The sequence below is a fragment of the Capricornis sumatraensis genome, chromosome 21 (genome assembly GCF_032405125.1).
Source record: "Capricornis sumatraensis isolate serow.1 chromosome 21, serow.2, whole genome shotgun sequence".
NCBI classification, from domain to species: Eukaryota; Metazoa; Chordata; class Mammalia; order Artiodactyla; family Bovidae; genus Capricornis; species Capricornis sumatraensis.
The window spans coordinates 36,958,296-36,973,185 of record NC_091089.1 but is presented as its reverse complement, the minus strand read 5'-3'; the positions used below and the strand labels follow the sequence as shown (position 1 = coordinate 36,973,185).

Below are 14,890 nucleotides of genomic sequence, written 5' to 3'. Positions count from 1 at the left end.
AAAAATTGGGATCAAGGCCTCCAGGAAGATCATGGGTAGCTATGATTCTTCAGGGCACAGTTTTAGGAATTCAGTATGGCTGAGCTTATGGTGTAAAAAGACAACAGCAGGAGATGAGATGGATCCATTAGGTGGAAGGCAGATATTTCAAACTGCTTTCAAGTCCATATTAAGCCTTAGGTAGGGTCCACACTAAGTTCATTTCTAAATGGTGGGCTTTCTCTAATACCTACTGTGGTTTCTCGTCAACTGTATCGTTATAGTCTGACAATTAGACCATCCTGAACTGGGCGTGTTTTGATAATTGATGTAAGCTAATGCTCACATGATCCTTTTTTGTACATTTTACAAGCAAGGAAAACTCCCTCCTTGAAGCTTGTGGTGTGTCCTGACCTTAGAACTTAGAATGTTTAGTTTCTTGGTCCCCAGGGGCTCCTTGGGGGCAAGATAGTTTCAGGGTGGCTGCCAGGTGACCCTTCAGAATGGAGACTATTAGGGAGGGCGTGTTAGTGATAGGGATTCATTTCCTCACTTTGTGGTTGGTGCTTGGTGATAGACGGCTTCCTGGGAGAGAGGCAGGCGTCCTTAGACTGAGACACGGGGATCGCACCTCAGATTCCTCTCTGGGTGGGTGGGTCTCTGCCTTTGGGTGGGCCTTGCTCATTGGTCCATTTCTCTGTGCTGAATAGGTATCTCAATTCCTTCCTCCTTTAACCTCAGGGAGGCTGTCTGCCTAGGGAGACTCTTTTCCCTGCAGCCTCTCCTTGGTAACAGCTTTGTGCAATGACCTTGTCAGAAGCAATACCTCTGGGCTGCATGGTGCTAAATCTCATGCTAGAAGTGGTTTGAAAGAGTTAAGTGCTTAAGTGCTCGTAGATGAGGGGTAGTGATTTAGGGACTGACATTTTTTGGGCTGTCTGGATGTCTTTATAAGGCCTCTGAAGAAAGGTTAGGTACTTGGCAAGTTAATGTTTTGTATTCTTTTTATGGATTTTATTTTATATGTTAATATTTGCATCCTATGATGAAAACGGGAAAACATCCCTTGAGTCACGTAGCTTCTTTCTTTATTAGTAAGTTTTATATTCCACTGTCTTTTCCCCTGAGTAGTTGAATTGCTTCGGATTTACTCGACATAATGTTGGTCACACAATTATATCTTCTATTATTATTAATTATCCTTATAGTGCTTAGATAGCTGAAAGGAACATTCATGAAGGACCTACATACAGTCAGAGTTGCTTTCAGAAAGAGAAGATTTAAGAGGCTGTTCAAGTGGGGGCCAAAGTTCCTGCTTAGCTCTTACATTGAATGTTCCACATACACCTTTAGGGCACTCAAGAATTGGGTGTTAGTGGATTAATCATCAGGTGATTGCGTTGAGTTTTCTCTGTTTCTTGTACTTTCTCATTTGTAAGATTGTGGGATGTAGGAAGGCAGGAGACTAACTTACCAAGTACCTTTTATGTTCCAGTTGTTTTTTGTATCTTTTTTTTTTCCCAATTATCACTGTACAAATGAGGTATCTTTTTCTATTTTCTATTTTGGGGAGTGACACTCAGTAATAGGCCCAAGGTTATGTATCAGATTAAGAGACGGGCTTGGAATTGGATCCAGGCCTGGCAGATTCAGAGTCAGTGTTTTTAACCATTACAGCACACCGAATTCATATGTGATAGTACACGCGCTGTTGAAATCTTTAGGGGGAAGAAACGGCATTTTCTTAAAGAAATCTGATTAATTTTGGTTAGTTTTGGCTGATGGTACAGCTAGGAGAATAGCACCATAGAAGTGATTGGCTCATGACCAAATATATAAACTATACTGTATACATTTTCTTGTTACATATACTTATCAATAAAACCCATTGCATTTCTAGGGCTTTGTTAGCTGGGTAATAGGAAAAAAACCAATAGATAGGCAAGTTTACTGTTGTTGACATGCCTAATATGATGGTAAAAAGTCTCCCTTAAAATATGAAATACAAGATCGAGGTACCAGAATCCTTTTGAAGTGGGATTTAAACCTGTGCTTAGTGAGTGCCAAGTGAGTTGGAACTTGCAGAATATGCAAATTGCCTTCAATTTAATTTTTATAAAATCATTAAAAAGCATTTCTTAAAGAGGCTAGCGTCCATTTCCTCCACCCAAGAGTTTATAGTCCAAGATATTTATTTTTCTGTAAATGAATAAAAAGAGTTAAAAAGGCATTAATCTTGCACGAGGGTATGGGAGAGAGTTGCACTTAGGTATTATGAGGGGCTCATTTGTAAACCAGGATCCGGAGTGACTCCATAAGGTCACAAGACAAGCCCGCCTTGCAGCCGGGGCTGGAGCCGACGTCTCCCACCGCTCCCAGGGAGTCGGCCCATCATCGCAGTTATTAATATACCACTCGCCACTTGCTGCAAGCCATGAACATAAATATTTTGTTGGCATTTTATCTTCACGCTCCTTACGTGCCAGGCTCCCTTTCTTTTCTTCTTTCACAGCCCCTTCTAATAACTCACTCACGTTCCTGTCTGACCACATTGGCCTTCACTGAGAAAGTCACACGTCACCCTGGCAAGGAGCGTGGAAGCATGTGGAGTTTGCATAGTTTCATTTTGATTTGAGGGCCTTTTCTAGACTTCCTGGTTTTTTCTTTTTCTTTTTTATCCTTGTGTGCTTGTGTCCTGAGGAGGATGGTGGTTAGAAATACACTTACTACACTAATATCCAATGAGGCTGTATGTCTGTTAGGAAACAGTAAAGCTGTTTCCCTCTTTAAATAGTTTGTAACCTATGTGTCCACCCAATTTATCACAGGACTGTGGTTTGTTTAATAAGTGACTCATTGTCACAATCTGAAAGCTAGAATACTAGGTAAAGAATAGTGTGGGTTGGGTGTCGCCTTTTTGTTATGGCCTCAAGTTACACGGATTCATCTCAGAACACGACTTTTCTTTGCAGATTACAGATACTCTGATTTTTTTTTCTTCTGCCTCTATAAGAATATACAAAATTGTCACAAAAACATGAAATAATGTTACGGGAAAACACAGCCAAATTTAAGAAATCTGGCTTAGGGTGCCTTGAAATGTTATTGCTAAATGAATCTTCGAAGAAAATGAATTCCTTTACTGGAACAAAAAGTAATTTATTATGCATTTCATGGGTGTCTGCCAAAAGAGTTACTAGCAATATGAAGATCTAATGGATATGAATTAAATACAATCTGTTAGCTTTGTGTTTAGACCAATTTGTTAATTTTCTCTGAAATTTGAATAATTTTAAAAAGCATCTCCAAAGACAGGTCTTGACACAGGCAATCATTCATGATTCGGCTACCTACCACATCAGGGCAAGTGGTCACGCGTTTGTGAGCTGAAGTGAAAAGAGATGATTTTATTCACCCTAGATTTTAAGAACAATTTGAACAAATAACAGGTATTTGGAGTGTTTTGAGTAAACAATTCCAAGTCATTACTTGACAATGTTTAAATGATAATTTACTTGGTGTACGGCCCCTTTTGGTAGCTGTTAGCATGGCATGGTTTTACCAGAGCTGGTGCACACGCTCCAGAATCATATTTTTATCCTATTAAACACAGCACGTGAACAAGTGCCCAGCCGCTTCAGTCGTGTCCGACTCTTTGCGACCCCATGGTCTGTAGCCCGTCAGGCTCCTCTATCCATGGGATTCTCCAGGCAAGAATACTGGAGTGCGTTGCTATGCCCTCCTCCAGGGACTCTTTCCGACCCAGGGATCCAACCCTGGTCTCCTGCGTCTTCTGCATCGCTTGGGGATCCTTTACTACTGAACCACCAGGGTAACAATACTTGTAATTGAAAGCTCTCATTATGTTTAGTCATCTGATTCATGGTGGAGCCTGAGTATGGTCTGAAGTTTATTCTCTGGGTTCACGGATTAACAGCTGGAAGGACACAGTCAGGCAGCCAGGCGCAAGCTGCAGCTCTGTGTGTGACTGTAGTGAGCTGCCAAGGTTTTGTAAAGCCCCTGTTTTCCTCCCTCTACTAAAGGGGAAAAATAATTCCCACCATCTGGTCCTTAGGAATAGAGTGTAGCGTAAGTGGGAGATGCCTACAGACAGCTTTGAAGCTCGAGAAGACTAGCACTGTTTAAATATGACCTTGGAAGTTGATAGTGATGTGCATTTATTTGCATGGCATTTTTTTTTCCATCCCAAGACATTAGACATAAATCTTTCTTCTTGGAGGGAATTTAGAGACATAAAGCTATTATGTTAACAAAGTAACTGTGTTTAAATACTTTTATTTCCCTGATAGCAACGATTTTTCATTTGTCGTGATTCTTAGCAGTTTCATAACGCTTGCTTACTTTTTTTTCCCATAATGCTTTCTTGTCAATGTTGCTGGGTTCATGGACTGCTGTCCATTTTGTCTAGCGGAGATGGCCAGAGCAGGGGGCTCATCCAAGCTCCTATAGCTAATTTTTAAAAATTAAGATCCTGATCCACCAGGCGTTTTATCTTGCCACTGGATCTTTTACCACTGAATTTGACTAAAGTCATCCATTTTGGTTCATTTCAGAAGATAAACCTTTTCTTCAGGAGGCCAGTGACTTCAAGTTGTGGGACAAACCCTTTTCCCCCTGCAATTTAGATTTGTATCAGTTTGGCCAAAAAGGTAGCTCGGATTTTTCCATAACGTCTTATGGAACCTGTGGGGAAAAAAAATGAATGAACTTTTTCAGTATATCAGGCTCTTACTGATAAACCCAGGGTCCTTGTAAACTTGGGGCCAGCCTTCATCACAACATGCTTGCTGTTTGTGTGTACGAACGTGTAAAACAGTTTGTTCCTTTGCCCAGCGTAGAGTGTGTCTATAGAAGAATTCTTTTCCTCCTTAAAAATAGCAGCGTCTAGCCTATGGATCGGAGAAGGCAATGGCACCCCACTCCAGTACTCTTGCCTGGAAAATCCAATGGACAGGAGCCTGGAAGGCTGCAGTCCATGGGGTCGCGAAGAGTCAGACACAACTGAGTGACTTCACTTTCACTTTCACTTCTTACTTTTGTGCATTGGAGAAGGAAATGGCAACCCACTCCAGTGTTCTTGCCTGGAGAATCCCAGGGATGGGGTAGCCTGATGGGCTGGCGTCTATGGGGTCGCACAGAGTTGGACACGACTGAAGTGACTTAGCAGCAGCAGCAGCCTGTGGATGTAACCTGGCCAATTCAGGCTTGGAAGGGGGAAGAGGGATCAAGGGGGTGGCTGATGAACTCTTCTCAGTAAAGAATTTGTTTGCTAAATTACAAAGAAATAAACTCTTCTGTGAAACACTGAGTTGGGTCATCGGCTGAGGTGACCGTGACACTCTCTTCTTGAGCTTTGTTGAGCAGTTGTGGGAGAATTCGCGGTTTTGTCACCATGGATGGCTTTCACACGTCCTGGCGGAGACGGAACCTGTGCGTGTTTGTGTAGCTTCCTCGTGTTACCTCCGCGACTGTCAACTGGGTCACTTTTGTGTCTGGCCCCTCTTCCCTCCATCCAAACTGAAATGATCATGGAAGTTTATCTGAAAGTGTTTCTACTTTTGCTGAAACTTACGCTTAGTTTTTCTTTCTTCTTCTTTTTTTTTTTTTCTTTTGAGGAAGGCTGCTGTGAAGCACCACAGGGGCTAACCTAGAGGTTATGAAAGCAGTCTGGGCTAAGTGGCTCTGTTTGCATCTGACTCTTTGCAACTCTGTGGGCTATAGGCCATCAGGCTTCTCTGTCCATGAGATTCTTCAGGCAAGAATGCTGGAGTGGGTTGCTGTGCCCTCCTCCAGGGGATCTTCCCAATCCAGGGATCGAACCCACATCTCTTCCATCTACCTGCATTATTGTTTAGTCGCTGAGTTGTGCCCCCCTCTGCGACCCCATGGACTGTAGCCCACCAGGCTTCTCTGCCCATGGGGATTTACTAGGCAAGAATACTGGAGTGGGTTGCCATTTCCTCCTCAAGGGGATCTTCCCAATCCAGGGATCCAGAGTCTCCTGCTTGGCAGGTGGGTTCTTTACCACTGAGCCCCCTGGGAAGCCCTAGAAGAGACAAGAGCTTTAGCAGTGAGGGGTGGCTGGCTTCCCCTCGCCCAGGAAATAGCTGTAACCACAGCTTACTTAGAGGTGTAGGAAGGAGAGACCAGACACCATGGAAGCTGACAGCCTGAATCCACGCTGAGGAGGCAGGGTGGTCATCTTCAAAGTCCTGTGCTCTGGGAATGGTCCCACTTCCCCCAACCCGGCGGGGGTGCTGGGTTTGTTTCTCCAGATCAGCCCATTCCTTTTTGGTTTTCTTCCTCAAAAACGAGATCTATAATTCACAAGCCAGAGAACCTCTGCAATTCTCCTGGAAAAGCTGTGTCTTTCAGGGGTTCCCTTTGCTCTGATGTATCACCTTTCCAGGACTGCTCCTTCAGGACCATAGGAGGCTTTCTCTGGGCCTGCCTATTATGGGATGTGACAAGGAAAGGAAAAGAGAGAACTCACACAGTTGTTGTGTCTGACTCTTGCGACCCCACGGACTTCAGGCAGGAGTCCACCAGGCTCCTCTGCCCGTGGGGATTCTCCAGGCAAGAACACTGCAGTGGGTTGCCATTTCCTTCTCCAGGGGATCTTCCCAACCCAGGGGTCGAACCCCAGTCTCTTGCATTCCTGGCGGTCTCTTTATCGAGGGAGCTGCCAGGGAAGTCCTGGTGGGCCCCACTGTGAGTCAGATGCCGCAGGGCATCCACTGGAGGAGCTCACCAAGTCAGAAATCCTCGGCTTTGCAGATCTGTGTCTGAAAATGAGCGAAGGCTTCTTCTCACGGGAAAACAGTCTGGGTGAGCTAGAAATCACTGTGTCGCCTCACAGGCCAGGGGAGATTTTCCGTGTTCGTGTCGGCAGCTGCTACTTGTCCCTAAATTAATTTATTCCTGTAGGAGGTGGGGTGTCCGGCTGGTTGCTCTGGGTCCCCCATCTGACCTGGCCTGCTTTTCAGTGCTAAGCCCGGCCTGGGTCGGGGCTGATAACACATTCTTTCAACAGGAAGTGCCTCCATTTTCAGTCTGTGGGAGGGTGGAGGCCGATAAGCTGGGAGTGGAAACACAGAACAGATTTCTGCTCCACCCTCGGGTTGCACTTTGATCAGAGAAAGAGCCAGGACCTGGGCTGGCCAGGCAGCCTCCCAGAGGAAGAAGGATGGCTTGGCTGTGGGCGTCCGGAGTGCTCTCTCCTGCTTTTGTTCAGGAACTTTTGGGGGATTAGGCTGGTTTAGGTTAGTGACGTGCCTGCTTTGAGATGTCTGTGTACTGATCCTTTCAGGGATTTAAGTAGATGTGGGAAAACCTTAACTGGTTGACAGTTATACTTGTCTTTGTGTGTGTGTGTGTGCTGGGTCCAGAGTTATAATAAGTTATCTCTGATTTTCTCCCCAAATTGAACTGATTCTCTCTCTCTTTTTTTTCCTTTTAACTTTTATTTTAAAACTTTTTATTTTGTTTTGGCATATAGCCGATTATAGAGTCTTCCCTGGTAGCTCAGCTGGTAAAGAATCCACCTGCAGTGCACGAGACCTCAGTTCGATTTCTGAGTTGGGAGGATCCCCTGGAGAAGGGAAAGCCTACCCACTCTCGTATTCTGGCCTGGAGAATTCCGTGGACTGTATAGTCAATGGGGTCACAAAGAGTTGGACACAATTGAATGACTTTCCCTTTCACAGCTAATTAACAATGTTGTGATAGTCTCAAGTGAACAGTGAAGGGACTCAGCCATACATGTACCCATTCTCCTCCAAACTTCCCTCCCATCCAGGCTGCCACATAACACTGAGCGGAGCTCCCTGTGCTTTAAAGGAGGTCCTTGTTGGTTATCCATTTTAAACACAGCAGTGTGTACATGGCCATCCCAAACTCCCTAACTATCCCTTCCCCCATCCCTCCAGCCGGCAAACATAATAAACTGCTTTTTGAGAGGCAGCTTGCATATGCCCAGTGAGGAGAAGATACTTAACATGACAACGTGACAAGCCAGGTTTCTTAGGAAGGAGAGTTAGGCCAGTTCTAGACTTCTTCTGCAGTTAGATGCCAGTTTCAAGAGCTCAGGTTATACTGATTGGCCCAACTGTGTACTCTGTGTGATGTTTTCACGTACCTGAAACTGTGTTTCACACGTGCATGGCTGGCCAGGTTCCAATCTATGCCAGGTGGTGTGGAGGTGACTTCAGGGTGTGTGTGGGCCCTTCTGATCCTCCCTCCATCTGATTCCTCCCTGTTTTTCATGCTATTTTATGGCTCTGTCCAGCCTAGCTCATTTCTCAAGCGCTGGTGCCTTGTGTTTCCAGACCTGATGTCTTCCACTCTCCCCCAGAGTTAGACTGCGCTGTGCCACTCCATTAAAATATTCAAAAGGAAGCTATGGATGGCTAATAATAGGTTGGGCCCTCTCAGGTGGCCCCTCACCTCCTCACCTAGGTTTTCTTGAAATACCTATGTGTGCCCGTGGATAAGTTGTAATTATTTAGAATTTCTTTCCTGTGGTTTTTCAATTAACATTGCATTACAGGATTTTTCCCATTTTGCTGCATGATCTTATTAGGTTCAATAATTGCATAATTGTTCACTGAGTGGATATCCCTTGCTTTCCCAGACCATCCCCATATTATGAGACATTAGATTATTTCCATGGTTTCCACTATTATAATAATGGATGTCTTCCTGTGGGGCATCTTTCCCTCCCTTTGAATTCTTTCCTTACAATCCATTTCCAGAAGTGAAATTACAGCACTTAGAAAGGTATAAAGTTCTTGATGGGTTCTGCTAACTGCCTTCTAAGGTTAGTGCCAGAGTGTAGCCCCACCAATCAGGGATGGAGGGGTCTGGCATTATCTATCACATCTGATCTCATCATGATCTCATTATATATCATGACATAAAATTTCAATTTTTTAAAATTGAGGTATGATTGACATGGAAAAAAATGCTGTGCATTGCCACATTCCTTGCTTAAATAGTAAGTTTCTCAAACCTTGGGCACAAGTACTTATTTTATTTTTTTTCTCACAGGTAACAGATATTGCTTTTGATTTCACACTAGTTGATATTTTTTCAGGAGCACATCACCCATGTAATTTGGGATTTGCTTGCCATATAACATTTTTGTCTGAACAAAGAAGACAATAAGCATTTCAATAGTAGCTTTTAAGACTGTTGTTCAGGTGTAAGAATAATATTCAGGGTATTAATATTTCTTTAATGCAGCTTATTTAATAAAGGGCCAGTGAACCTTTTGAAAGGGTGCAGGAGGGCCTGGCTTTCTTTCTGAGGAGAGCTGTCATTGATGGTTAGAATAACTTCCTGGTTGAAGTGAACTTAGCTCTGGCTGCTCCCACCCATCCATGGCTGCAAATTGCCTGTGAAGAATGACATCGGGGAGATTCCATTAGGTCCATGCTCCTTCACCGTGAAAACAAAATTCTCAGAGTAGCAGAGGGCTTTCCTGGTGGCTCAGATGGTAAAGAATCTACCTGCAATGCAGGAGACACAGGTTTGATCCCTGGGCTGGGAAGATTCCCCTGGAGGAAGGAATGGGCTACCCACTCCAGTATTCTTGCCTGGAGAAGTCCATGGAGTTTAGCCCACCAGGTTCCTCTACAGGGAGGCCACAGTCCATGAGGTTGAAAAGAGTTGGACACGACTAAGCGACTAACACTTTTTCATAGTAGCATGCACGCACTCAGTCTTGACTATGGTCAGAGAGAAGGGCTTTCTTTATATATTCTAATTTAACCCTTGCAACAATCTCCTGATGTAGCTGCCTGTTTATTTCTATTTTCCAGGTGAGGAAACTGAAAAAGTTCTAGGTCAGACTTTCCAGTTTCCCTCTCCCATAGCCTCTTCTGACTCGTTGCTTCATGTCCTTCCCTTTCAGCCGTCTTGTCTTGCGAGCAGGCCTCCCCACATCCTGCATTCTTCCAGTTTTGAACACCCTTTCCTCGCCCACAACAATAGCTTCCCTTGAAGGAATGTTTAACATGGCAAGGGATTCTGCGTCTGCAAACATTAGCTCACTTAATTGCCGTGAACATACTTGAGGTAGGGCTGGTTTCCTGGGGAGGAGGCTCAGGAGGTGGGTAGCTGCAACCAGGGTAGAATTGGAAAGCCAAAGCTGGTCCCACCGTGCAGGCTGTCTGTGGCCGTCTGCAAGGTATCCTTTCTTTGCAATTCCTTTTCTGACCTCTCGTTCCACCTTCCTGTCTCAGACAGTGATAAACTTGTGACAGCTGTTGAGCAGTCTTACTTTTGAGTGTATCTGTCCTGGTTTGCCCACACCACCCAGGAGAGACTGTTTCTGGGGCTCTCAGCCCCACTGTCTGGCTCTGCTGTGCCCTGCTGATGTTGCTGGTTGTGACTTGTGACAGTGCAGCATGTCTGGCCATTTGAGGTGAGCTGCTTCCTGGGCCAGTCTAGGCACCCCTCCATTCCAGAAAACAGCACTCCTTGCGGTGAAGTCAGATTTGTCAGATAGATGCGAAGAAAATGCTTTTTGGGGAGAATAGGTAGCTAATATAAAGCTGGATATGGCAATCGTGTATGAGGGAGCTCACTCTACTAGTTGTATGACAGCTCTTTTCTAAACTGAAGACTCCTTTCATAATTGAATAGCATCCTTTTATGTATTTCTTTGGGGGTTAAGTCTGGATCCATGGTTAGTTTGCTTATAGCTGAGGTTTTCTAAAAGGAATCACCATATTTGTGCATGCGTGCTCAGTTGCTTCAGCCGTGTCTGACTCTTTGCAACCTCATGGACTGTAGCCCACCTGGCTCCTCTGTCCACGGAATTCTCCAGGCCAGAATACTGGAGTGGGTTGCCATGCCCTCCTCCCGGAGATCTTCCCGATCCAGGGATCAAACCAGGATTTCCTGCATTGTAGTTGGATTGTTTACCCCTGAGCCACCTGGGAAGGCCACCATATTTGTATGTGTATGTAAATCCATAGCTTTAGTTTGTTTAACAGGGTTATTTCATCTATTTCACAAGAACCTACTTTAAATATTAGACATCTCAATGAGTTTGTGAAACTTCCTTTTTTTTAGGCACCCAGAGCCCTTTGTTTACATCTTTAAGCTCATGTTATTTAAAAATAAGTTTTGGTGGGGTGTGCTGTTGCTGGATTTTCACAAACCTTCATTTTTTGCCAGGGAGGGGAAGGGTTGGTTAGTGTGGAAGGGCCTGTTTCGGTCTATCCAGCTGGGGGGATGTTCCGTGGTCAGACTTCCTGCAGTCCTGCCTCTCGGTCCCATACAGTTATTCTGAGGATTCGAGACAAAACCAGATCTCCGGAGAGGAGAGGGTAGGATTGCATCCACTACCAGGCCCCTGAGTGGAGCCAGGGACCCTCTGGGAAACTTCCATTCATTTGTCCTGTGTCTGGTGCCCTGTGTTTCTCTGAAGTGGATGTAACATCAACTTGGCCAGACAGATGGATGTTTTAGGATTTAATGGGCTTGTGAATGTAAAAAAGAAATGCTTTGAAAAGTGCAAGATGTTCTACCTGTGTTAAAAAGACAAATAGATGGTAGTTTATGGAAACCCTGAAAGTTCAGAAGAAATACCAGGCTTCCCTGGTGGCTCAGTGGGAAAGAATTCGCCTGACAATGAAGGAGACGCGGGTTTGATGCCTGGGTTGGGAAGATCCCCTGGAGAAGGAAATGTAACCCACTCTAGTATTCTTGCCTTAGAAACTCCAGGGACAGAGGAGCCTTGTGAGCTACAGTCCATGGGATCCCGAAAGAGTTGGACATGACTTAATGTCTAAACAACTACAATGCTTTAGAAGGAGGACAAAGTGATTTAAAAGTATTCGAATTTGGTTAGATTAAAAAAAAAGCCAAATGCAACTGTTTTCTCAAACCATGGTCTAAACATGATTTTAGTTATTTTGATTTGATTTTACTAAATTATATCATGTTTGCTATTTGACTTTTTTAATTTGGATGGAGGGAATGAAATGAGAAAAATGACCTTTTGCTTCAAGAAATAATTGTCATGATCATGACAGATATAAGATGCTAGGCTAGCATTTTCTTTATCATGTGGCCTGCTTCAAATATGACCTGTTCTTCTTGGGAAGAATTAAAGCCTGTGTATGGACGAGGGAGCCTGGTAGGCTGCAGTCCATGGGGTCGCTAAGAGTTGGACACGACTGAGCGACTTCACTTTCACTTTTCACTTTCATGCACTGGAGAAGGAAATGGCATCCCACTCCAGTGTTCTTGCCTGGAGAATCCCAGGGACGGGGGAGCCTGGTGGGCTGCCGTCTCTGGGGTTGCACAGAGTCGAACATGACTGAAGCAACTTAGCAGCAGCAGCAGCAGCATGCATGGGTTAATTTTCCATGAAGTCAGTGCCCAGAAATTTCATTTATCAGCCCTTGCTGAACGATGTATCTTTTCCTTCTTAGACTTTAATAGAACTGCTAAGCCTCATGGTTCTGCTGTGTGTGTGTGTGTGTGTGTGTCCATGCAGTGCTCTGCACTTTCTCTTTTGCAGAGATTAGAATGTGTGGGCATCCTTAGGGCCTGTGGACCTATGTGTTGTGGTTTGTTTCACTGTCAGAGATCTGAGCATTTGGCACTTTTTACAGATAGGCTGCCTCCAGTTTCCCTTCCTACCTGTGTCCATGCAGATCTTGCCGGCTGGTTCCTGCCATGAGTTAATAACAGGAGCAGGAGGCTGATTCTAAGAGCTGAAATCACCAGGGTTGGGTCAAGGGCATCTCACCGCCCAGTGAGCAGCTCTGCCAGCTAGTCTACCATCTCAATTGTCTCTCCCTGACATATTTTTTAAAAATAATTTAATATATTTTATATGTTTTTTATTGTTGCACGAGCTTTTCTATAGTTGTGGCGAGCGACGGCTCCTCTCTAGTCTCCGATGCTTGGGCTTCTCATTGCAGTGGCTTTTCCTGTTGTGGAACACAGGCTCTGGGCATGTGGGGCTCAGTAGTTGTGGCTCCTGGGCTCTAGAGGACAGGCTCAGTAGTTGAGGCACACAGTCTTAGTTGCAAGTGGGATCTTCCTGAATCAGGAATTGAACCCGCGTCTCCTGCAGTGGCGGTGGATTCTTTACCACTGAGCCCCCACCAGGGAAGCCCTGCCTGACACGTTTATCGGTAACTGTCTGTCCCCTTCTCTCCGTCCCCCTCTTCCACCAGGCAGGCGGCTCGGTGATGTCCGGTGCCGGGGACAGCACCAACCCCGAGAACAGCGAGCTGAAGTACTCAGGTCAAGACGGGCTGTACATTGGCGTCAGCCTGGCCTCCCCGGCCGAAGTCACGTCGTCGGTGAGGCAGGATTCCTGGTGTGCCCTGGCCCTGGCCTGAGTGGCCGTGGGGACCAGAGGAGGACGCTGCTGGCCCATGGGATCGCCTCCACAGATCCTCTTGGCAAGCAGTCCGGACTGGGCCGAAGATGCTGACCAGACATCTTCCTCTGATACATGATTTCTGTGCCTTTATTTGAAAGAGATGAATCTCCTGAGAGGCTTGCTCTGCCTTGCCCCTGGGGCCCTGTCTTGAAGACCCAAGGAGAAGAGGGACCGCCTCTCCAGGGAAGGACCGGGGCAGCCCACAGCCTCCCTGGCCACGGTGGCCGCTTCCAGGCAGCTGGTCTCTGGGTCGGCCAGGAGATTGGATGTCCATCATGCCACGTGCAGAAACCGGAACTACGACCAGGGCCTTGCCTGCCATGGAATATCGAAAGAGATTTTTAAACCAAAGTTTTATGTGTATTGCCCCAAATCATGTGCTTCTTCTGATCGGTTTTGGTTATTCCAGAATTTCTCCGCCCCTTTTCCACAGCCCCCTTCCCTGATTTCCCGCGCGTTCATGGAGAAGATCCTTCGTTTGGTACACACCTCCGGAGGCTGAGTCGGTTCTTGAGGTCTCTTCAAAAATATCACTCGGTTTGCAGGACTGCATCGTAACTGTAACATACACTGTGACTGACGTTTCTCAAAGTTCACATTGTGCGACTGACCCGAAGTCAGTCCGAATTTGTAAACAGGGTAGCAAACAAAAGATATTTTTCTTCCATGTAAACAATAATTTTTTTAAAAAGTGCAATTTGCGTTGCAGCAATCAGTGTTAAATCATTTGCATAAAAGATTTAACAACATTTTTTATAATGAATGTAAACATTTTAACTTAATGGTACTTAAATAATTTAAAAGAAGAAAATGTAAACTTAGACATTCTTATGCTTCTTTTACAACTACATCCCATTTCTATATTTCCAGTTGTGAAAAAAATATTTCAAGAACAAATCTTCTCTCAGGTAAATTGCCTTTATCCACTTGTTAAGAATTTTTGTATAAGAACACCAGTATCGCCCCTTTATTTTACTGTGGAATATGTGCTGGAAAAATGGCAACAAAACTTTACTACCTAACAGATAACATTTGTAAATACTTTAGGCATCTGTACACACCATGATGAAGTCTCTATAGTGTGACTAACCCACAAGCAGGTTGGTTTACGTTAATTTTTTTAAAAATGGGATGTCATATGGAAACCTATTTCACCAGAGTTTTAAAAATAAAAAGGATATTGTTTTGTCTTCTGTACAGTGAATTCCTTCCCTTATAGTTTCATTCTGATACTGTGTATGGCTATAGACATTCATATAAAGCAAGTACATGTGATATTTGCAAATGGTCTTACAGACTTTCAATGAATTGTCCTCTTGGAGCTGTTTTATACCTTGTTTTGTCTGAAGTTGACATATGGTATCAAGTTTCCACTTTCGTTGCATTGAGGACAATTTTGTAAGTGAAAAAGACCCAGTATTATATGACACTATCTGTGATTATAAGCATTCTGTTTAGGATCAAGCCTTAAAAACATTG

At 44.6% G+C, this 14,890-nt stretch overlaps 1 protein-coding gene across 2 annotated transcripts in view; it reads left to right on the top strand.

Moving 5' to 3' along the window:
- Positions 1 to 14,556, top strand: part of GATA6 (GATA binding protein 6) — a 33,208-nt gene extending 18,652 nt beyond the window's left edge. For both annotated transcript variants that reach the window (XM_068993681.1, XM_068993680.1), the window contains exon 9: positions 13,200 to 14,556. In XM_068993681.1, the coding sequence (XP_068849782.1) occupies positions 13,200 to 13,367 (168 nt within the window). In that variant the 3' untranslated portion in view covers positions 13,368 to 14,556. The remainder of the gene's footprint in view (positions 1 to 13,199) is intronic.
- The last annotated feature ends 334 nt before the right edge of the window (positions 14,557 to 14,890 follow it).